Below are 22,399 nucleotides of genomic sequence, written 5' to 3' on the forward strand. Positions count from 1 at the left end.
GAGTAGATCATCTGCATTGTTCTTGATTATTTGTAAGAACTCTTTGTTTATTAAGGAGAGTCTTTCTTTGTTTTATGTTGTAAATATTTTCTCCATCTCTCACATACCTTTCAACTACATTTTATTCTCCTAAAGTTTTACATATTGAGGTAATCCAATTGGTCAATCTCCCCCTTTTATTTCTTCCAAATCAACTTCATGTTTTGTTTAGGATATATCTTTCCAAGATTATAAAAATTACAGGTGAAGTCTATAACCTTTCAAGAATTTTGCACTATTCTTAAAGCATGTTTATTAATTTTAAATATTCTCTGGATGCTGAACCTTTGTAAAATTCAACTGTCTTTTTATTACAAATTCAACACCAGGGGCAATTGATTGAATCCCACCCAATTTTGTCACTCTTAACTTTCTCAGTTGCCTTCCATCAATTTCACGTTGGACAACTTCAAATCCACCCATCTTTTCTTTGGTAAACCAGGGGATTTACAAGCTGATGGGCACTTCAATAGTTGTGAGGACAAAATGTGTCTGGCTAAAGACTCTCCCCTTCACTTTCTGTTGCAGGAGAGGTGAGATGCGTGAAGGTGTTTGCAGAAGGGATTCTTGCCATCTCTGCCTCCAAGGACCACACGCTGCGCTTGTGGAACCTACTCTCTGGCCAGGAGAAATTTGCCATTTGGGATGGAGGCTCAAAAAATTCCAGTGAACCTCAGATCTGGAACCTCCATGTGGATGAAATGAATAAAATCGTGTATTCAGCCTCTGGCTCCAAGGTAATGAACACCTGCCCTGTTTGTAAAGGAAGGCTGGAACCAAGCAGTCAAAGGTGGAGCAGGCTTTTCCACACGGAAGGGCTCTCTGATATGGGGGTGGGTCTGAACAGGGTACACCACCACTAGAAGGGACATCAGAAGAAGTTCAAATGAGAGAGAGCATTTTTCTCTCAATAATTGTGACTTTTCATCTTCTCTAATAGAGTTCTTTAGGGCTATCTGTTTCCCTCTTAGTACTGCTTTACCTGCATCCCACTGATTTTTGTTTTTCGAGGCAGGAGCCCCACTCTCTTGCTAGGTTGGCAAAACTCCTGACTCTGCTGCTTGGGTTTCTTGAGAAGCTGGGATGAGCAGTGTGCACCACCACGGTGCCAGCTCCATGCTGTTAGTGCACTGTGTTTTCACTCGTGTTCGGTTCAAAATACTCTCAGATTTCATTTTTGATTTCTTGTTTGACTGTGTGCTCTAGAGAAATGTGCTGTCAGTTTCCAAAAATGTCAAGAATTTCCAGACAGTGTTCTGTTGTTTTTTCCTAGTTAGATTCCTTTGATATGATATGAATCCTCACAAATCTATTGAGGTGTTTTCTGATCTTAGTCGCATTCCATGTAAATCTGACGATGACGCATGTTCTGCTGCTTCATTCTGTTGCCAGCTGTGACCCTGTGATCTGACGGTTTCATGAATAGCCACACAACAGCGTAGTGGCTAGAAACTCAGTAACTGAAGCAAGAGGGGAAAAAAACCTATAAAATCATCCCTTGATATCCAGGGAGACTGGTTTAGGACTTTTTCAGATGTCAAAATTCACAGATGCTCAAGTCTCCTATGTAAAATGGCATGGTATTTGCATCTAACCTGTGTGTATTTAAAATTTTCTCCAGATAACGTATATACCAAATACAATGTACATGCTACGTCCACAGGAGTTATAGTATTTTTTTAGGGAATGATGTCAAGAAAAGAAGTCTGGACATGTTCAGTGCAGATGTAATTTTTTAAAAGCTATTTTGAATCTGTGACTGACTGAATGCACAGTGTGGAGCCAGCAGATCTAGAAGGCCGAGTGTCTTTAACAACCAGCTGAGCTTCTTGGGAGCCGAATGATCTCGGTCACGTCACTCTGCAGAAGTTCTGACTCCCTTTTCCCCATCTACTTCATAAGATAATGCCTGCAAAACACCTCACATACGGGCTTTTGCATGTGTGCATATGTATAAGATAAAATTGGATTAAACCAGATATGCAATTTTATGAAGCTATTTTCCCACTTACTATTTTGTAAGCTCATGAGCATTTGCCAATAACTGAACATTCTTCAAAACCAGTGTGCTGGGCTGGGGATCTAGCTCAGTTGGTACAGTGCTTGCCTCGCATGCATGAGGCCCTGGGTTCAATCCCCAGCACCACCAAACAAACAGACAAACAAGAAAAAACATAGCGGTTCCACAAGATTCCATTACATGACTCCGTATAATTTATTTAATCCTTTATTGTTGGACATATAAGTTGTTTCCATTTCTTTGCTCTTACAAATAACCAAAATAACTTTGCTTACTCATGTATTTTATTCATGTCATTGTGTCTGTCCTTCTTTGTGTTGGGGGGGTCTCACTCTTGTCCAGGTTGGTCTTGAACACCTGGGGTTCAAGCAGTCTTCCTTCTCCAGCCTCCCGAGTAGCTGGGACTAGAGATCCTCCTGCCTCACGCACGCCACCCTGCCTGACTCCCTCCTTAATTCCTTAATATAAACTTTGGAAGTAGAATGAACAACAAGTGTCTAATAATCAGATGATTAATGCTTATAAAAAGATACTCGAGGGGCTGGGGAGATAGCTCAGTCCGTAGAGTGCTTGCTTTGCAAGCACAAGGCCCTGGGTTCAATCCCCAGCACCCAAAAATAAATAAATAAATAAAAAGATACTCGAGGAAGTGAAGTGGACTATATAAACTGCTTTAATCAAGAATTGCTTGTAACGAACACATACGTCAAGGCGTGGGGTCCTGCTGACGTTTTTTCTATGTTTGAAACTTTTAAACTTTGGAACAACGTCAGCTTCTTGTAACAGCTGTGTGGTGGCAAGAGTTCCCATAATCCCTCCATCCAGCTGCCCTCACTGCCAGCATTTTCTATAACGAGAGTAAGTCTGTCACAGTCCAGACGTTAATACTGATGATCACCGTCAGCTAAACCCTGACAGGATTTGGATTCCATCAATTTTTCCATGTGTCCTTCTGTTTTTCCAAGATCCGATACAAGATCCATAACTCCTCTTTGTGCGGGTGGGTGTGAAATGCTAGTGCTGAAAATAAAGAGCATAAACTATACAAGAGATCGGGTCTAGTCAGGCATGGTGGCTGTGCCTGGGGTCCCAGCTACTCGGAAGAGGAGGCAGGAGGGTGCTTCAAATCCAAGGGTTTGAGACCAACCAGGGCAACATAGCAAGGCCATGTCTTAAGAAAATATGTTAGAAAGAAAGAAAGTAAAGGGGGGAAGAAAGAATGGGTTTTGCATTTGACTTTGGAAAGCTTGCAGCTTAGGGCTTCTGCTGAGATGCCTCTTCCTTTTCGCTGTTGCATCAGATCAATGCTTGGAATTTGGAAACTGCGGAACTGGTTTTCCGCCTCCTGGGAGATGCCTCGGATCCCTGGATGAGCACAGCCGTGCTGGCGTCCCAGAACAGGCTGCTGACCGTGTCCAAGAGCGGCGAGGTCGCTCTGTGGAACTCGGCCACGGGAAGTCTGCAGGGCAAGCACCATTTGTCCAGTGTCAAAGAAGAGACCCCCACCTGTGCAGTCTCGGTCCAGAAACAAGGAAAGATGGTCACTGGGTTTAGCAACGGCTCCATCTCTTTGGTAAGCAACTTTGCTGCTTATGATGCCAGCATCTATTCATCTCAAAAGTATGACATATCCTAGAAGTTGGGAGAATGAGCTCGCCTTATATCTTTCTCTGTATGACATGCAGCTTCTTGATTCTGGGGATTTGCAACTCATCACGGTTCAGGAAGCATCTGGGCATGTTTCCCAGGGCCTGGGTGACATGGCAATGGTCAGAGCTCCATCGTTCCAGGAAGTGCTGGTAGGAAGTGTAGAACATGCTCAGAGTCATCCTCATGAGGGGCCAGCAGCTGAATGCTGTCCACCAACTCCACAATGGTGGACAGATGCTCCCATGGACATTTATGTATGAACCAAACATGCTAGGGAAGCTGGGAGGGGAAAAGTTTGCAGCTAGAAAGCTTTCAGGAAGAGAGAAAACCATGAAGGGGACCTAAATGCCATTCCAAAAACTAGTTATTTAAGGAGTCATAATGGAGAAGTATAGGCACCATGCTAGACAGTAGATGAACTGTAGAAATATAAGAGCTCTGTCTCAGTCAACTTTGCATTGATCTAGTAAAATACCCGAGGATGGGTACTTTATAAAGAAAAAAAGGTTTGTTTTGGTTCATAGTTCTGGAGGCAGGCAAGTTCAAGACTGTGGTATCAGCATCTGCTCATCTTCTAGTGAGGGCCTCAATGCAGGACAACTTGATGGAAAGCAGAACAGGAAGTGACTGTGTGCAAAAAGGAGGCATGTGTGTGAGAAAGAGACAGAGGGGACCTGCTTTATAACAATCCAGACTTTTAGTAGTGAATCCAGCCCTGAAAGCCCCAATCCAGTCTCCAAAGAACTAGCCCAGTCTCTCAAGAAAGACAGTAATCCATTCAGGAGGGTGGAGCCTCCACAACCTAACCACCTCCCATTAGGCCCCACCTCTTAAAGGTCCCACAACCTCTCAGTATCATTACATGGGGGCCCAAGCTTTCAGCACATGGACTCAAGCACAGGGACAAACCACACCCAAACTATAGCAAACCCCCATACTACCCTCAAGGAATGAAATCTAGGGAAGGAGATGAGTTTGTTGGCAACTTATAGTGACGCTAAAAGGAACAAAATCTGTTTTCTGTAGAAGTAGAGGCAGGGTGCTCTTGGTTAGCTGAAAGAGCAAATGTTTCTAGAAGAGAATCTGGAGAGGCTTCCAGGAGAGCAACCTTGGACTCTGAAGGATTTTCAAGATGGAAAAGGAATAGAGAATATTGTGGTAGGGAGGTAGAGCTGTGGCTGGCATTTTAGGTGAGAGAGAGGTGTGTGGAGACAGATCACAGATGCTCTTGTAAGACCTGCTGGGCAGGGAAGAAGAGAAATAAGGCCATCGAAGAATCAGCCCATGCTGGGGTATAGCTCAGGGGGGGAGTGCTCACCTGGCAGGTTGCAAGGCCCTAGGCCTGATCCCCTGAACTGAGAGGGAGGAGAGAAGAATCACCCCAGAGCTCCACATTCTGGCCCTGGGCCCCTGGGGGCCCCTGTGAGATCTCAAGTTACCAACACAGCAACCAACGATGATCCCAAGCCCTTTTCTCCAAGTCTCTCTGTTTACCTCTAGTCCCCCTTCACTCCCTGACGGCCTTCATGAAGCCCAGAAAAAACCTGAACTTGGAGGATCAGACGTAGTTGAGTTAAAACCCTAGTCCTGCCTTTAATGCGTTGCATTCTGGGCTGACTTAGCCCAGAGCTACCCTGAGCCTCAGTTTCTCACCTTTGGTAAGGGAAAACAGTCCCCACTTCAGAGCTGGGGCAAAGGTGGACGCAAGAGTACCTGCCCAAGCAGCAGGGGTGCTACGGTATCACTGGAGTGAGCTGGAAATGTGGCGCTAGCTAAATTGATTTCTGCACTCACCACGCCTGAGCCACTCACTGGTGACACCCTCTCCTAGCCTCTCAATGTCCCCTCTTCCTAAGTGTTGCTTATTGAAAATGCTGCAAGTCTGCACCTGGGCCTCTTGTTTCCTGACGCCCTCCTGACCCCCAGCACACTCGGCTCACGTGTCAGTGCTCGTGGGAGCAGCTGCCGTCAACCACCTCAGTGGGGACAACTCTGAAGGTTCTGTGGCCCCCCCAGTGCTACTGAGCTCCAGCCGCCCGCACTGGCGATGGCTTGACGAGCTTCATTTATTCACCTCCTTCCCTCCTCTGCCTCAGTTCTCCACTCCCTGCCACTATGTCCTGGGATCCGCTCCCAAATAAACTACCTGCACCCAAAGTCTCTCCATGTTTCTGTTTCCGAAGGAACCCAAACAATATCCCTGGCAAAATGTGTCAGTGTGGGAGGATGTTGGCAGGACTGGAAGGCAATCCCTGGCGATGCCAAAAGTTGATAAGACAGTAGAGAGAGAAATCCCGTGATGTTTTTTTGAACTGGTGGTTGAATTATAAAGAATAGCACATGGGCCTCGCAAGGGCCCAAATCCCAGCCCTACTGGAGGGAGATTCTTCATGCGACCTGTTTTAGCTTTTTCACTACTGTGACTAAATGACCCGACCAGCACAGGGAGGAAAAGTTTATCTGAGGGCTCACAGTTTCAGAGGTCTCAATCTATAGACAGCAGGCTCCATTCCTCAGGGCTCCAGGTGAGTCAGGAACAACATGGCGGAAGAGTGTAGCAGAGGGAAGCGGCTTACAGGGTGATCAGGGAGGCTGAGGGAGAGAGAGAGAGCGAGAGAGAGGAGAGGAGAGAGAGGAGAGAGAGGAGAGAGAGGAGAGAGAGGAGAGAGAGAGAGAGAGAGGAGAGAGAGAGGAGAGAGAGAGAGAGAGACTCCACTCTCGGGATACAAAATATGTCCCCCATAGCCAGGCCCCCAATGAACCACTCCCTCCAGCCACACCCCACCTGCCTCCAGTTACCGCTCAGTTAATCCCATCAGTGATCAATTCACTGATTAGGTTAAGACTCTTGCAACTCCATCATTTCTCCTTTGAACCTTCTTGCATTGTCTCACATGGGAGCTTTTGGGGGACACCTCACATTCAAACCATAATACAATCCTTCATACTTTTAAAGACATTGGTAAAATGAATTAATGAAAGATGCAATAAAGCCTGAACCCAGTAGGGATACAAATTGAATTAATTTAATTCAATTCCACACCAGAAGCTGAAGAGAAAGAGTATATTCTTTTTGAATGTAGGCATTATTTATTTTAGGTACTACTGTTCTTTTATATATGGTTTCCCTTACATGAGAAAAATTACTATACACAAGAAGAAATGAAATAGTAGTCAAGAGCAAAAGTAATCAATAGAAGTAGATAAACAGATGACTCCAGTGTTTAAATGATCAGACAAGAATTTTAAAATGTTTCTGATAAATAGTGGGGAAAGTGGACAACCTTTGTGAACAGATGGGGAGTTTCAGAACTTCAAAATCAGGGGCTGGGATGTGGCTCAAGGGCAGAGGGCTTGCCTAGCACACATGAGACCCTGGGTTCCATCCTCGGCACTGAAGGAAGAGGAAGGTTACAGATGTGTGGACAAGAGCCTGGTGTTGAAATAAATAGACCTCCGAGCAAGAGCTTACAACGTTGAGTAGGACTCCGTCTCACTTTGAGAGAAAGAGATCCACTTCTGGGCACAGCTGTTCAGTTGCACATGTGCATCCATCAGCTTCTCGTTGCTGTGACAACGTACCAAGAAAATTAACTTGAAGAAGGAAAGACTTATCCTGGCTCATGGCTTCAAAGGTGTCAGTCCATGGTCAGCAGCTGGCTCCATAGCCCTGGGCCTGTGTGAGGCGGAACATTGCGGTGGAAGGATACAAAATAAGTAGAGCAAAGCCACTCACCGCATGGCAGCTGGGAAGCGGGGGGGGGGGGGGGGGGGGGGGGACGGGGGACAAGATGTAGCCCCCAGCCACGCCGCCGAGGACCCAGTCCCTTCAGCTAGGTGCCACTCAGAGTTCCCACCACTCCCTGTGGCTCATTCAGCTGTCACTCCATAGTGGACCAACCAGGGCGAGACTGTGATCCAATCACTTCCGCAGCGCCCCGCCTCTGCACCTTGCTGCACAGGTTCAGAGCCTGCACACACTCCAGATCCAAACCACAGCAGGGAGCCAGTTGCATGGGGCCACTCCAGATGGAAGCACCAACTCTGAGACCAGTGGCCGACCTTCAGTCACTGCCATCTGCTGAGCCTTCAAATCGGACCTATCCGTGGAGTGCCACTTTTTATACAGGCACTCATTTTATTATCTAAATGTTCATGTTTTTAACACCTCCCAAGAGTTATCTGGTCCACAAGAAATGAGCTTTATTTTGAACACAAAAGTGTATGTTTTTAAATATTCCATTTCTTGGGCTCTATTTTATCTTCTAGTGGAGGTATGACTTGGTGAAGCTCGTTGAGAAAGCAAGCTTCCAGTGTCTAGCAAGACAAAAAGGCATTCCTATGGGGCCCAGAAAATCTTTTTCCAGGAATCTCTCCTAAATACCTGTATGGGTGCACACAAATGTAAACACAGAGTAGCTACATTTTCTATGAATTTGAAGTAGGCAACTTTCAAATAAGACTATAAAAGTATTAGACTCATGTGCAAATTTGAAATAGCAAAAATGCAGAAACATTTAGAAAATTGTCTAGCTTTTCATGATATCACAGCCAGAGGTGAGGTGGGCAAATGGCTGACTCTGTTTACACTACTGCCAATAGTAGCAGCACTGGAGGTGATGAGCAGAAATACCTACTGGCATCTATCAGTCCTAAGGTGAAATCCTTCTTAAATCTACTCTATTTTGTGTTACCTGAGGTCCTCAAGAACACACTTGTCTTCGTCTGCTATAACAAAATGCCAGAGCTTGGGAACTTTATTAAGAAAAGAGGTTTTCTTTCTCACAGTTTTGGAGGCTGAAAGTCCAAGGTCTGGTGACTCCCTCTATTTGGCCTCTGGTAAGCCTGCACACTCCCCTCCCCACTGACTACATCACAACATGGTAGAGAAGCATAGAGAAATGACTGGATTCAGAAGGGGCCAGGTCCATGTGGTGGCCTTGCTTTATAACAATCTGCTTTCTCTCAAACTAACTCATTTCACTAAACCAGCATTAAACCCTGTGGAGATGATGCCACATCACCTAATACCTTCCACTAGGCCCCACCTCTTAAAGGTCCCACGCCATCAATACCAACCACCGGGGACCCAGCCTCCAGCACATGAAGCTCTGGGGACCCCTGCTCTGTATCCAAATGATAGCAACGTTCCTTACTTGAAATGAGACTAGCCTACACGATAAGATTTACTAGAGCACTCTTATGTAATCATAAAAGGTATCATCTCAAATATTTATACATGGGCAGTGTTAAATAAATCAAGGGACTTCTGTAGCAGGGAGATGATGGGATTGCAGGAAAATCATACAGGCTAGAGCAGAGGGCAGCGAGCCATGGACAACCACCTGTTTTGGACAGCCCATGAGCTGAGAAGGATCTTCGTGATCTTGTATGGTTGAGGAGAGTGTTCTGTGATATGTGGCAGTTCTGTGAAGCCCATATGGCAGTGTCCGCAGATGCAGCCGGACTAGCACGCAGCCATGGTCATTTTCTAGAATGTCTTGGGCTACAGTGTCAGGGCTGGGACTGTCTGGCCCACCAAGCTAAAAATATTTATTTTCTGGCTCATTACAGAAAAAGTTTGCTGACCTCTGGGCAAGAGGTGCTTTCATGGAATAACAACAAATTCTCCTGTGGTGCTCACTGTTCTGAGGACTCCATGTCTGGAAAGTTATTTAATCCTTCTGGGTGCAGTGGCGCTCGCCTGTAATCCCAGAGGCTCAGGAGGCTGAGGCAGGAGGATCTCGAGTTCAAAGCCAGCCTCAGCAAAATCGAGGCGCTAAGACCCTGTCTCTAAATAAAATACAAGATAGGACTAGGGGGTGTGGCTCAGTGGTAGAGTGCCCCGAGTTCAATCTCTGGTACCAGAGAGAGAGAGAGAGAGAGTTATTTAATCCTGAAAACAACATTAGCAGTCAGCCTGCGGTAGAGGAACCACGCAGGGCCAGGGGCGGGGAGATGAAGCTCACACACATTCCAGGTAGTTCTTTGTTTTTGAATCTGATACTGTACTACTGTTGAATTTAAGAACTTTTAAAGAATCATCTAGCTCAGTGGTAGAGTGGAGAGCTTAGCATATGCAAGGTCCTAGACCCAAATAGAAGAAAGAAGAAAAGGAGGAGGAGGGGGAGGAGGAGAGAGGGGGAAAGGGGAAGATCACCTAAAAAACTTTGCAACAACCATGAAGAAATTCACTTTTCCCTGCCCCTACTAAATAAATATTGAACAACTTATCTTTAAAATATTGAACTGGTGCAAATGACTCACTTTTCAGGGCTACCTGTGAATTCCATTTGCCCAAGATAATGAATGTAAAGCTTTCAATTCAGGGCCTGTTGTAGGTCAGGTGCCCCAAAATCAGTAGCTGAATTTGGAACGAATATCAGGATTGAGGAATAAACTTCCTTTCTGGTGGGAACAAATTCAGTTCGTTTCTGCCACTCAGAGTATATGGTTTGTTGTTTCGTTGCTGTAATGGTACACCTGAAGCTGGGAACTTTATAAAGAAAAAAAAGTTTATTTAGCTCGCAGTTGTGGAGGCTTAAAGTCCAAGGTCAGGCGGCCCCATTGAATGGCATCCTGGCAGGAATGCAAGGGAGAGGAAGAGATGTCATCAACAGATAGAAAGGAGAGAGTGGTGTCTGCAGTCCCACAATACATTAGTTCCTCTTCTGTTTCTGCAACGTGATACCACAGACTGGGTAAGCTATATAGAAAAGGGGTTTATTTTGCTTCATGGTTCTGGAGGTCCAGCTTCTGAGGCTTCACGTGGTGATGGTCTTCTGCTGGCAGGGTCTCCAGTTGGTGCAGGGAGTCAGGTGGTGACAGGCGGGGAGTTGGCATGTGTGTGTGCGTGTGCACATGTGTATGTGCAAGATCTCTCTCCCTCTCCTTATAAAGCCACTGGGATTCGATCCTGAGGTCCCCACCCTGATGACCTTACCTAACTCTAGTGGCCTCCCGAAGGCCCCACGTCTGGACGCTGTGATCAGATTGAGTTTCCACTCTTAAGGCTTCACAGGGAGACTAAATTTTAACACAAGGACCCTGGGGCCACACTCAGACCCACCCAGTCGGCAGAGGAAGGCCCACCCCTGCTGACCTGAAGACTGTTCACCAGGCCCACCCCTGCGGGCCTCCCTGCCTCCCAAGGCCACCGCCCCGGGAACCAAGCTGCCAATACATGAGCCCTGGGGACACGCTCAAACCGTGTCCCACCCACGTGGCTTCCTGTGGCCCCAACTTGTGCTGATCTTATCTGAGATCCAGAGCTCTTGCAAGGGCAGAAAATGTGCTGGAATGTTCCCTGGGTCCCGAGTGGTCATGACAACATCCAGGCCTCGGCCACGCTGGCAGGGCGACTACTTGCTGGGAACCAGTCCCAGCGCACCTCCGCCTGCCCCAGCCTTGCGAGGGCCTCCTGGCATCGTTTCCCACTTAATAAGGGGAAACTGGGAGGCTGAAGGGTTGAGGGTCTGCTTAGCCTCACGGCTGGCGAGTGGCAGGGCCCTGGGCCAAACCCACGCTCTGTGGACATGCTTGACCTTTCTCCTTGGCTCTGGACAGGTTTCCTCTGAAGGAGACAGGTTGCTGGAGAAGCTTCCAGATGCCGTGGGATTCCTGGTGGTCTCAGAAGACGAGTCCCTTCTGGCAGCAGGTAGCGTTTGACTTTCATTTGCAAGTGTTGAGGAAGAAGTCAGAATAGGGTGGGAAGTGGGGAGGGGCTTGGGGACAAAGGGGTTCCTAGGTCAGAGGTCAGCAAGCTTCTGCAAAAGGCCACAGAGCAGACACTTTTTGGCCAGGGATTGCCTTCCAGTGGCGTTCACCAAAGCCTCGTGGGTCACACAGGTAGAGCTGGTTGTCTGCATGGCTGACCTTAGTCTCCAACCTTTCCAAACTGCCAAAAGCTCTCCTTTGACTTATGACCACGCTGACTCAGTCTTGGCCTCTGTCTTCACATTGACTTCTCCATGTGGGTCTCTGTGTCATTTTCTCTGCCTCTGTTGCTCTTATAGCAACTTGTAATCTCCCTCCCTCTTTCCACCCTTCCTTCCTTCCACCTCCTTTCTCTCTTCCCTCCTTCCTCCTTCCTTCTTATACTAGCCAGCTTCATATCACTATAATGAAATACCCGAGTTGATTAACTTATAAAGAGAAAAGGTTATTCTGCCTCACAGTTCTAGCAGTGCCAGTCTAAGACTAGGTGACCCTATTGCTTTGGGCCTCTAGTAAGGACCCCAGATGGTAACAGCAGGGAGCGTGTGACCCAGTAAGCCACTTGAATCATGATCCAGGAAGAAAACAGAGAATGAGCCAGGGACCTAGTCCCCTCCAGGGGCTCTATTCCCAGTGATCAAGAGCCTCCCACTAGCACATCCCAAAGGCACCACCCTGGGGACCAAGCCTTTAACACATGGACCTTGGAAGACAGGCCCATATTTAAATCGTAGCGCTTCCTCCCTTCTTTCTTCTCTCTTTCCTCCTTCCCTTTCTCCTCCCTCCCTCCCGTCCTATTTACTAGGGGTCTGCTCCTTGTCAAGCTCTATTACTTTGATGAACCCAGACAGACACGGAGACCGACCTTTCCTCCGCTACAATATAGTAGGTGCTTCACAAAATCTTTGGCGATTGTCTCAGCTACCCTCAAACTCCACTAGGCTAGACGCATAACCCAGGCCCTGCCGTTTCAGGCTTCGGAAGTTCCGTGCGGATATTCTTGGCCGACTCGCAGGACTTTCACCGTTTCATGGCCACTGACTTGGAACATGAGGACGTGGTTGAGACAGCTGTTTTTGGTGCTGAGAACAATCTGATTGTCACAGGGTCCCGGGATGCACTCATTCAGGTGCGGAGAGATCCAGGAGCCCGTATCCTCATTTCTTCCTCTGGAGTTGAAAATGTGGTTCTTGAGGAGTCTTTTGTCTGCACTGCAAGAAACTACAAACACGAGTTTGGGTGAAATAGGGCAGTTCATTGGGAGGATATGGAGGGGTCTGCTGGGCCCTAGGAGCAGGCCTGGGTGGGAACTACAATACTCAACCAAAGAGGCAGATTTCCTAATCAGACCTGGATCACTGGGAGGACTTTGTCTTTCAGGGTAGACCCGGGTCGTGGTGAGGATAAATTCTCAGTGAGTCCAAAGTGGTCGAAGCTGGTGAGGGAAGTTGTGGCCAAGTATCAGTTTCCCAGTCTCTTGGTCTCAAGCCTTCTTTATTATTTATTTATTTAATTGAGTGATTGGTTTTGGTGTACTGGGGATCGAACCCAGGGGCGCTCTACCACTAAGCTGCATTCCCTTCCCTCTTAAAATATTGAGACAAGGTCTCACCAAATTGACGAGGCCGCCTCCAACTTGCAAGTCCTCCTGCTCGGCCTCAGTGGCCAGGATTTCAGGCACATGCCACGGCACTGGCTCTTCTTTACATTCTTACAGATTACCAGGTGCCTCAGAGCGGTTATGTTTACATAGAATTTTATACATAGATGCATATTTTACAGTTGCATTTTTTGTTGCTATAATGAAATTGCTGATGCCAGATACTTTATTTTAAAAAGAGGTTATAGCCAGGAGCCGTGGTACATGCCTCTAATATCAGGTACTCGGGAGGTGGAGTGAGGTGAATCACAAGTTTGAGGCCAGCCTAGGCAGCAACGACACCCTGTCTCAAATTCTTTAAAAAATGTTTAAGAGGGCCTCTGGAGTAGAAAGTGTGGTTCTTTAGGGATGTTACCTAGCACGTGCGAGGCCCTCGGTTTAATCCCCAGCAGCAAGCACGCGCACACAGGCCTATTTAGCTCACAGTCTTAAAGACCCTCGTCTCTGGTGAGGGTCTGCCAGGCTGCCTCACATCATGGCAGGAGCCTGTGGGAGAGGAAGAGGTCACATGGAGAGAAAGGCGACCAGAGCAGAGGCCAGGCTTGCTCTTCGATAGCCTCCTCTCATGGGAATTAATGAGGATTCCCCTGACTGTGACGTCATCTTTTCCCAGGACGGTGCCTCCAATGACAGGCACCGCTACGGGACCCCACCTCTTAAAGGTTCCAAGCTTCCAACACGTGAACCCTGCCCTGAGGGGACAAACCACAGCATGGGGTGTGTGTGTGTGTGTGTGTGTGTGTGTGTGTGTGTGTGTGTTCTAGGCACACCAGACACATGGACAATACCTTTTGGAATGATCTTAGGTTTTGGGAGCATCCCAGAGTCCCCTGTGTGAACACGCCACCTCACCTTCACACGTTTCTCATGACCAAGAAATCAGCATGAGGACAATCCTGTTGACTGATCCACAAACTCCGTTCTGATTTCACCAGTTTTCCTACAAAGGTCCTTTTCCCATCTGGGATTCAACCTGGGATCCCTCATTGCTTTGGGAGCTATTCATATTTACCCTTTTAAAAATGAAGGAGGAGGCAATGTGGAAATGCGTAGCCAGGAATTCACTAGCATGACATGTTCACCTGTAACACTTTCATGAAAACTGTCTCCTGAAACAGATGTATATGTTTTTTATACATACGCATATTCATGAGGAAAGTGACATCATTTCAAATGTTCTCAAAACCCCTTGAACGTTTGGCTTAGTGGAAGATAGGCTGGATTCTCATATTCAATTCTGCATTCTTATATTTGTTGTGGTGCCAAGTGTCACATAGCTTCTGGAATATTCCAAAGCTTATTTGCAAGAGGAAGGGAGTGAAAAAGACCCATACTCTCTTAGAATTATTATGAAAATCATTTTGATCTTGAAGACCCTCTGACAAGTTCTCAGGGGCACCCCTCCGGGGGTTCTCCAGAACACCCTTTGAGAACTGCTGTGACCGCCGGTGAGGTGTGGAAGGGCGTAAGGAGCTAGGGAGAGGTGAAGGCCCTTTTTTAACCTGGGTGGGTAAATGGGCTTAAGGACGTTCCTGATCTGGTGGCGTAAGGAAGATGTCAGATCTGCCTTCCTGTTCTCTATGCTCAGGTGTGGAGTCTGTCAGAGCAGGGGACGCTGCTGGACATCCTGGAAGGCGTGGGAGCCCCTGTGAGTCTGCTGGTCCGGGGTGGGGCTCTGGTGGCCTCTGCCTCCCGGCAGTCTTCCTCCTTCAAAGTCTGGGATCTGACCTACACTCAGAAGTCCCGGGCCTCTGCTCCCTTCCTGGACCGCACGGGCCTCACCACGGTGTCCCACAATGGAAGCTACATCTACTTCCCCAAAATCGGGGACAAAAACAAAGTCACCATTTGGGATGTGGCAGAAGGTGTGTAAGATATGGGTGTGATTGTTTTTGTGGGTAAGAACTGAAGCCCCCCGCATCTCAGCTAGGCTGTTACAACAAACCACCGTGAACTGGGGACTTCAGCTAGGGACATTCATTGCCTACGGTTCTGGAGGCAGAAAGTCCATGATCAAGGTGCCAGCAAATTTGTGCCTGATGGGGTTTTTCAGTTGGCCATATTCTTGTGCTGTCCCGTGGCGGAGACCAGGACAGAGAGGAAGCTTTCGTGTCTCTTCTTACAAGGGCACTAATCCCATCCTCAGGGCTCCATCTCAAGGTCTAGTCATTTCCCAAAGGTCCCACCTCCAGATACTCTCACGCTGGGCAACAGGGTCCCACGTCTGAATTCGGAGGGGAAGGACACAAACCTTCTGTCCATAGCAACCATCGGGTTACATGCCTCTAAGCAAGTCACCTGGCTTCTGTACCTGATAGAGGACTATCAGCGGTCATGGACTGTGGGCTGGCCTGGGGAGGGAAGAGACCCGGATGTTCCCAGATAAGTGGCTTCCTTCACGAGATGCCATTTTTCAGTAGAAAAATGAGGCCCAACAGCACCACTGGGTCTGGGTGGACTGCGGGTGAAGGGGTCTCTGAGCTGGTTACCAGCAGTACCCCCAACACCCCACTGGAGTGCTGGAGGCGTAGCATCTCCTTGTTAGTGAGAAAACAAACAAGAGAGGAACTCTGGCCCTCGAGTTCAGACTCAGGTCATTCATTCACTGACTTGGCAAACGGCTCTGACGTCAACGGGCGAGGCAAGGGGTGTGCAGGGAGCGAGTCGGACACAGCAGTAGCTCAGTGTTCTCGAGGTGCTTACCTGCTAGTTAAGGGGTGAAGCAGGACACAAGAAATGGAGAGGGGTGTGGGATGAGGCAGGAGTCCACAGACTACAGCCCCGGCCCAACCTGGACGCACACATTTGAGTACTTCCTGTCTGCAGCTGCTTTTGAGCTACAGCGGAAGGGGCTGGCCCTGTCCAGGGGTTGGTGAAGGGCAAGTTTGGGATCAAATCCGAGTGGTCCTGGAGACTGTGGGAAGGAGCTCGCTTCGTGGTCTTAGGTCGTAGGAGAGCACGGGCGCGTTCAGCAGGACAGGGACGCGAGGCCATCTTCATTGTAAGAACCTCGGATCGTTGGGGAGCAGGAAGGGACTCAGGAAAACTTTCAGTCCCCACGTTGGGATTATGGGTAATGAGCCTTAAAATCCTCAACGATCCGTTCTCAGTGTGCTCCTCTCCCTGTGGCAGGTGAGGAACAAGATTCCCTGGATACTTCCAACGAGGTCAAGTGTCTGGAGGTCGCCGAGCAAGCCAAGCTCCTCTTCACGGGGCTTGTTTCGGGAACTGTCCTCGTGTTCCCCCTGGACTCCCGGCAGGATGTGATGTGCATCCCCCCTCCTGAGGCCCGCAAGGCCATCAACTGCATGTCCTTGAGCAAGAACGAGGACCGTCTGGCCATTGCCTATGACAACATCGTCCTGGTGCTGGACATCAGTCCTGGAGACCCCTGTCCGGTCATCGATGGGCCGACATACACCTTTTATACCCAGCTGCCTGAGACCATAGCCCATGTGGCTGTTTTGGCTGACTACCGAGTAGTCTATGGCATGACCAATGGTGACCTCTTTCTGTACGAGTGTGCGAATTCCAAGGTGTTTCCCTTGGAGGCCCACAGGAGCCGAGTCACCTGTGTGGAGGTCAGCCACAAGGAAGAGCTGGTGGTCAGCGGGTCAGAGGAGGCCCTGCTGTGCCTTTGGGACCTGCAGGCATGCAAGTGGAAATTCGAGATGAGCTATACGGTGCGTGTCTGGCCATTGCACATTCCTGCCAAGTCTTGGCTGTAGAAAATCGGCGCACAGCTGTCATTTATTAAGGGCATACCGTGTGCCACTGTCATGGGCGGGGACTGGGGTGCGGTAAGGGAGGCACTTTCCTTGTGAACAAAGTTCAAGGGGATGCCAAAGAAACCTCAGTCATCAAGAGGAATAGAAGTTAAGTGTCCCTCATCCAACATGCCTGGGACCAGAAGTGTTTTGGATTTTGGATTTTGTCAGATTCTAGAATATTTGCATATCCATAGTGAGATCGCCTGGGCATGGGACCCAAGTTTAAGCAAGAAATTCATTCATATATACCTGGTGACTTCATGTCAATTCTCACAAAGTTTCAGATTTTGGATTTTTGGATTAGGAATTCTCAATGTGTAATCCCTGCCTCTAGTTCTGGGATCTAACCTGGGAATAGTAATGTTCTTAGCACAGATTTTAATTGAATATGATCATAGTTAACACTTGTATAAGCAAGGCCACTTAAGAAAGCAAATCTTGTAGTTTTCACTCTCCAATGCAAAATGTCCATAACCACTCAATCTAATCTCAATGAAGATGTACCTCGGTCCTGGGGATATCTCCCCTCACCCCCGCCATCTCTTTGAATTTCCTTTTGATCCATTCCCTGAGGAGGGCTTCAAAGCCTGCCTCCATGAGGTTGGTCTCCTGGCTGTGTTTCAGTCTGGAATCAGGATCACATGGTCTGTTTTCCACAGAGTTCCTTCTGCAGAGGGATCCAATGTGCTTGCTTCTCCAAGGATGACAAGTATGTGTACGTGGGCCTCAAGGACCGCTCCATAATTGTCTGGAGTGTGCTGGATGGTGAGTTATTTTGCCTTTAGGTCAGGACTGAGCTTTGATCTGGACAGAAAGTGCCCTGGTGTGGCACCTGCATCTGAAAAGCCCTTGCTCTGGCCTTGTCTCCCTGGGTCCCTCAACTTAGGGAGGTGTCTCTGGGCCGAGGGGATGGGCCTACAACCTCTCTGCCAGATACATGCTCTGGAACTCCAGAACATCCTCCCTGATGGACTTGACCCCTCTTTAGGGCCTATCCACAGTCCTGCTGCCTAGGGGCATGTTTTTGGGGATGGACTGTGCCCCTCCTGTGTGCACACCTATGCTTGGGAGGTGACCAAGGGGTGGTGTGGATGGAGTTTGTATGTCGGCACTGGGGTGAGGGATTCATGTGTGTATATGTGAGGCCCCTCGAGGTGTGGATGGAGCTGGGGATGGGACGAGAAGAGGGCCAAGCCCATCCTGGGGGCTGGCTCTCCCATGCTGTTACAGCCCAGCAATGAGCGCTGAGGTGCCTGAACCTGACCTTCCAGGGGGCTCCTAAGGTACCTTCTTCAATGCAGGAGGATAGAGCATATTTTTATTAGTCTATATGCTAGCTTTGCTATGCTTATATATTGTGTCTTATAGGAAGTGGGTCTTGATTTATTTATTCTCCAGCCCCAGACTCTATAAATGCTAGGGACAACCTATTTTAAGACCATACATTTTGAAAACCCCAATGTCTTTTGATCTTTTCTTTATTACACTAAGGTCATATTCACACGTTATCATTTATTACGTATTAGGTGCTATTCCTGAGTGATTTAATTCTCTCAGGCAACAACTGGAGGCTCTGAGGCTAAGTGACTTTCCCAGCGTCACACAGTGAGCAATAGGGAGGCTTCAGCTTGAAGTTGGCCCTCCTGATTCCAGTTCTCACTTTTTTTTTTTGTACTGGGTATTGAACCCAGTGGGTGCTCAACCACTGAGACACACCTCCAACCCTTTTTAATGTTTTTTTTTTTTTTTTGTTTTTGTTTTTTTTTTTTTTTGAGAGACAGGGCCTCACTAAGTTGCTGAGGCTGTCTTTGAACTCACAATCCTCTGACCTCAGCCTCCAGAACTGCTGGGATTACAGGTGTGTGCCAACATGCCTGGTTCTAGTGCTCACCTTTGTCACTTTCTTATGTGATCTCCTATAGAGAACGCTCACATCTCCTCTCCCTTATGACATCAGTAGGCACACAAGTGTTATTGCTATCCTTGTTTGACCAATAAAGAAGCTGAGGTTCAGTAAGGTTAGGGATCAAAAAAAACAAGTAAGGGCTGGGGCAGTAGCTCAGTGGCAGAGTACTTGCCTTAGCACACGTGAGGCACTGGGTTTGATCCTTAGCACCACACAAAAATAAACGAATAAAATAAAGGCATGCTGTCAGTCTACAACTAAAAATTATAAACAAAACAAGTAAGTGACTGAATCAAGATTAGGTAGAGTCCAAATCATTATCATCTGATATATTATAGTGGAACACTGTCATCTGAGAACATTGCAATCTAACACACTGTAATCTGATACACTGTAGTCTAGCACACTGTAACAAAGATACCTGGCAAAAAGTCACAGATGGCTCAGATGCTGAGGCTGAGGTCTGTGACCTTAAAAGCCCATCCTCATACCCTTTCTTTCTAGTCCTCCAACAATAATATTGATCAAGCTTACTCTGTGTCAAAGACCTATACTAAATACCTTGCAAGCATTATGTCTTTAAATGTTCAAAAAAACCTTTTGGCAGATAGGTTCTGTTATCATTCCCATTTTGCAGATGAAGTGAAGGGACTCTAAGAGATTAAATGCCATGTCTAAGCTAGTAAGGAGCATGGCAGCCATGCAACCAACTCTGGAATGTGTAGCATTGGCCTTTGCACCCCAGTTTTCTCATTTATGCCCTGCCCTTGATCCCCACAGGTACCCTGCTGGCTGTCCAGTTTGTGCATGCAGTGGTAAATAGAATCATCCCCACCTCCAATGGCTTTATTGCTCCCACGAGACATGGCTATCTCATCCGAGAGCGTTTCCACTGCCCTTCATCAAGAGCCTCACAGCAGGATCCTCTCAAGAACTTCAAGAAGGCAGTGTGGATAGTCAAATCCAGGCAGAAAGAAGAGTTGGCTGCAGAAACACCCCAGGACTTGACATCAAAGACTGGCCAGGGAAACAAATCCAAATGGAACAAACATTCACAAGTCTGCCTGTTAGTGTAAAACCCACCATGGGAGTGTGAGGTTCCAATGAGTTTACCCTATCAAATCTGCTTGAAGCAAAGAGAGTGCATTTGCTGGTGTACATGTGGACCCAGGGCCTCAGATTATGAAACTAGGCCTCAATTTTTTTCATCTTTCCATCTTTCCTTCCTCTTTTTTGGTCCATCCTCATATCTGTCACCCTCAGATTAGCAACAAACATGCTACCATCTCCAAGTTCAGTAGAGAAGACAACTTCCCTTTCCCGAGTTTAAACCTGGTTCTAACCCTGGCTCTATTGGCTCCAATTGACTCAACGCTCATCCTTGAACCAATTACGGTCTCTAGGAGAATGCAGTGCTCTGATTGGCTGGCTTGTATGGATCAGAGCTGAGGATGGAGATAATGGCTACCCAACCATGTTGATTGAGAATGGGAGAAGGTATTTCTGGGAAGGAAACTGGGGTGCTAGGACCAGATGAAGGAGGGATGAAAGAATGTGAGACTGACCAAACCACTGATGTGGACCACAGAGGTTTACAGTCTATGAAGCAACAGATGCTGAGCCTCATCACAACTCATACTTTAGGGAGGGCATCCATTTTACACAGGAGCAAACATAGCCTTGCAGAGGTAACTAGGATTTGCTTCAAGTTCCAAGCCTTTTTGTACAAAAGCTCTGAGAAATGAGATCCAGGAAGCTTCCTTAGCAGTCCTTGTGGGACCACCTCTCCAGTTTTAGTCTTGGAAGTATGATGCATCTATTCCATGGGGTGGGTGCACACTCAAAAGCCCACAAGGGCCAGTGAGTAATCTAGATGACTCCCACACACCTAAGTGTACCTCAGGGCATGACAGCTTGGGCACACGGAGGGTACGTGTTCTCTCTCAGGTGGGCATGAGCATGCCAACGTTAGCCCAGAATGGCCATGGCAAAAGGGCCCTCCTGTTGCTCGATCTTCTTTTCTGAAAGCCAGACATCTAGGCTTTTATGCAAAATGTTCCTCTTTCTTAAAGTTGGCAATCGTCTCAAATTTATATCTATAGGCACATTTGGCCTGCCTGTCTCTAGTTCATGAGCTGACTTCATGATTCAAGCTACATTAAAATAATAAACATGTTATAAATCTTCCAGCACTATTCCTTGGCTCCCAAGCCTCTAGGATAAAGATGCTTTTTTTATCTTGAAAACTGGAGGCTCTTGGAAGCAGGCAGAGAGAGCGAGCTGTTGACATCTCTGCTCTGCTTTTGGACCATCTGCCTGTGCGGGTTCAGCAGCCCAACTGATTCATTTCACTGACATGGATCTTTCCTCTTTGCCCATAGTCTTCTAAAAAGCCCTGCTTGCCTCCAGGGCCTTTGCCGTTATGGTAGGGAGTCCAAACCTTTCAGGTGCTGCTCCTTCTCCCCTCCATTGGATTCTAGATACTTTCAGTAAAAGCAACCTGGGAGGACCGGGGTGTTCTTGTGGTTGGTGCTCAGGATGGAAGCCTCGCACATGCTCAGCAAGTGCTGTGCCGCAGAGCAACAAGCCACAGCGCAGGAAACGAGGCTTTCAGGTGGAGGAGACCCTACTGACTACATTGCTCATTTGTTTCCCAAACCAGGGTTCCAAGGTGGGCTCTGGCAGTTCTGTAAATGTTAACATCCACTTCTGCTTTAAAATATTTAAACTGTGATCTTAAAATGTATACTCAGGTGCACTGGGCATCAGCTTTCTTTTAGGTTTTTAAAAATTCTACTTTATTTTTATTAACATGTATTAATTGTACATATTTTTGGTGTTCAGTGTGATATTTCAACACATGTGTATAACCCACCTTCCCATCCAACCTTCCTGACCTCTAGTAATCACCGCACTGCACTTGACACATTTATTTTATTTTTAAGCTTCCATATACGAGAGAGAACATGCAGCACTTGTCTTTCTGTCTGGCTTAATTCACTTAACACGGTGTCCTCCAGTTCCACCCGCTTTGCACAAATAAAGAACTTCAGTCTTCTTTATGACTGAATGATACCCTGTTGTACATATATATCACATGTTCTTTTGTTCATATCCATCATGGGCACCTAGGCCAAGTTCATACCTTAGGAGCAGCTTTTAAGGTGCTGGGAGTCACTAATTTAGGGTTGCCTCACCATCTCTGTTTAACTAAAGAGCACACTTAGTTGCTTAGTCACTTAGTTGAGGGGACCCTTAAAGCGGGAAGCAAGAATTTGCCAACATGTCTGTGCGTCAGGTGTTAACTCAGTACAGAAATAAAGTGGATGCTTAACACAGGGAGATCTCATCTATAATCTCTGCTTTAAAATTTCTGTGTTCATCTTAATAAAGTCAAGAAATCAAGATTGATTGATTCCGTGAGAAGCAATTACTCTACGTTAAATACAGTCACGTATCCCTGACTGACAGGCGTGCACTCTGAGACTGTTGTTAGGTGAGTCCAGGTTTGTGTGAACATCATAGTGTGTGTTATGCAAATAGGACAGCTCTGATGTCACTAGGCCACATAATCTTTTGGGATCACTGTGGTATATGTGGTTCATCATCGACTGAAATGTCATTATGCGGCATGTGGC

At 47.3% G+C, this 22,399-nt stretch overlaps 1 protein-coding gene across 8 annotated transcripts in view; it reads left to right on the forward strand.

The window, feature by feature from the left end:
* NWD1 (NACHT and WD repeat domain containing 1) overlaps positions 1-21,591 on the forward strand; it is a 67,119-nt gene extending 45,528 nt beyond the window's left edge. For all 8 annotated transcript variants that reach the window (XM_079114746.1, XM_079114750.1, XM_079114747.1 and 5 more), the window contains 8 exons: positions 568-776; positions 3,360-3,632; positions 11,276-11,366; positions 12,400-12,554; positions 14,674-14,950; positions 16,218-16,768; positions 17,515-17,620; positions 19,542-21,591. In XM_079114746.1, the coding sequence (XP_078970872.1) occupies positions 568-776; positions 3,360-3,632; positions 11,276-11,366; positions 12,400-12,554; positions 14,674-14,950; positions 16,218-16,768; positions 17,515-17,620; positions 19,542-19,837 (1,958 nt within the window). In that variant the 3' untranslated portion in view covers positions 19,838-21,591. The remainder of the gene's footprint in view (positions 1-567; positions 777-3,359; positions 3,633-11,275; positions 11,367-12,399; positions 12,555-14,673; positions 14,951-16,217; positions 16,769-17,514; positions 17,621-19,541) is intronic.
* The last annotated feature ends 808 nt before the right edge of the window (positions 21,592-22,399 follow it).

Source organism: Sciurus vulgaris (genome assembly GCF_902686455.1).
Source record: "Sciurus vulgaris genome assembly, chromosome: 16".
In the NCBI taxonomy this organism is placed as follows: Eukaryota; Metazoa; Chordata; class Mammalia; order Rodentia; family Sciuridae; genus Sciurus; species Sciurus vulgaris.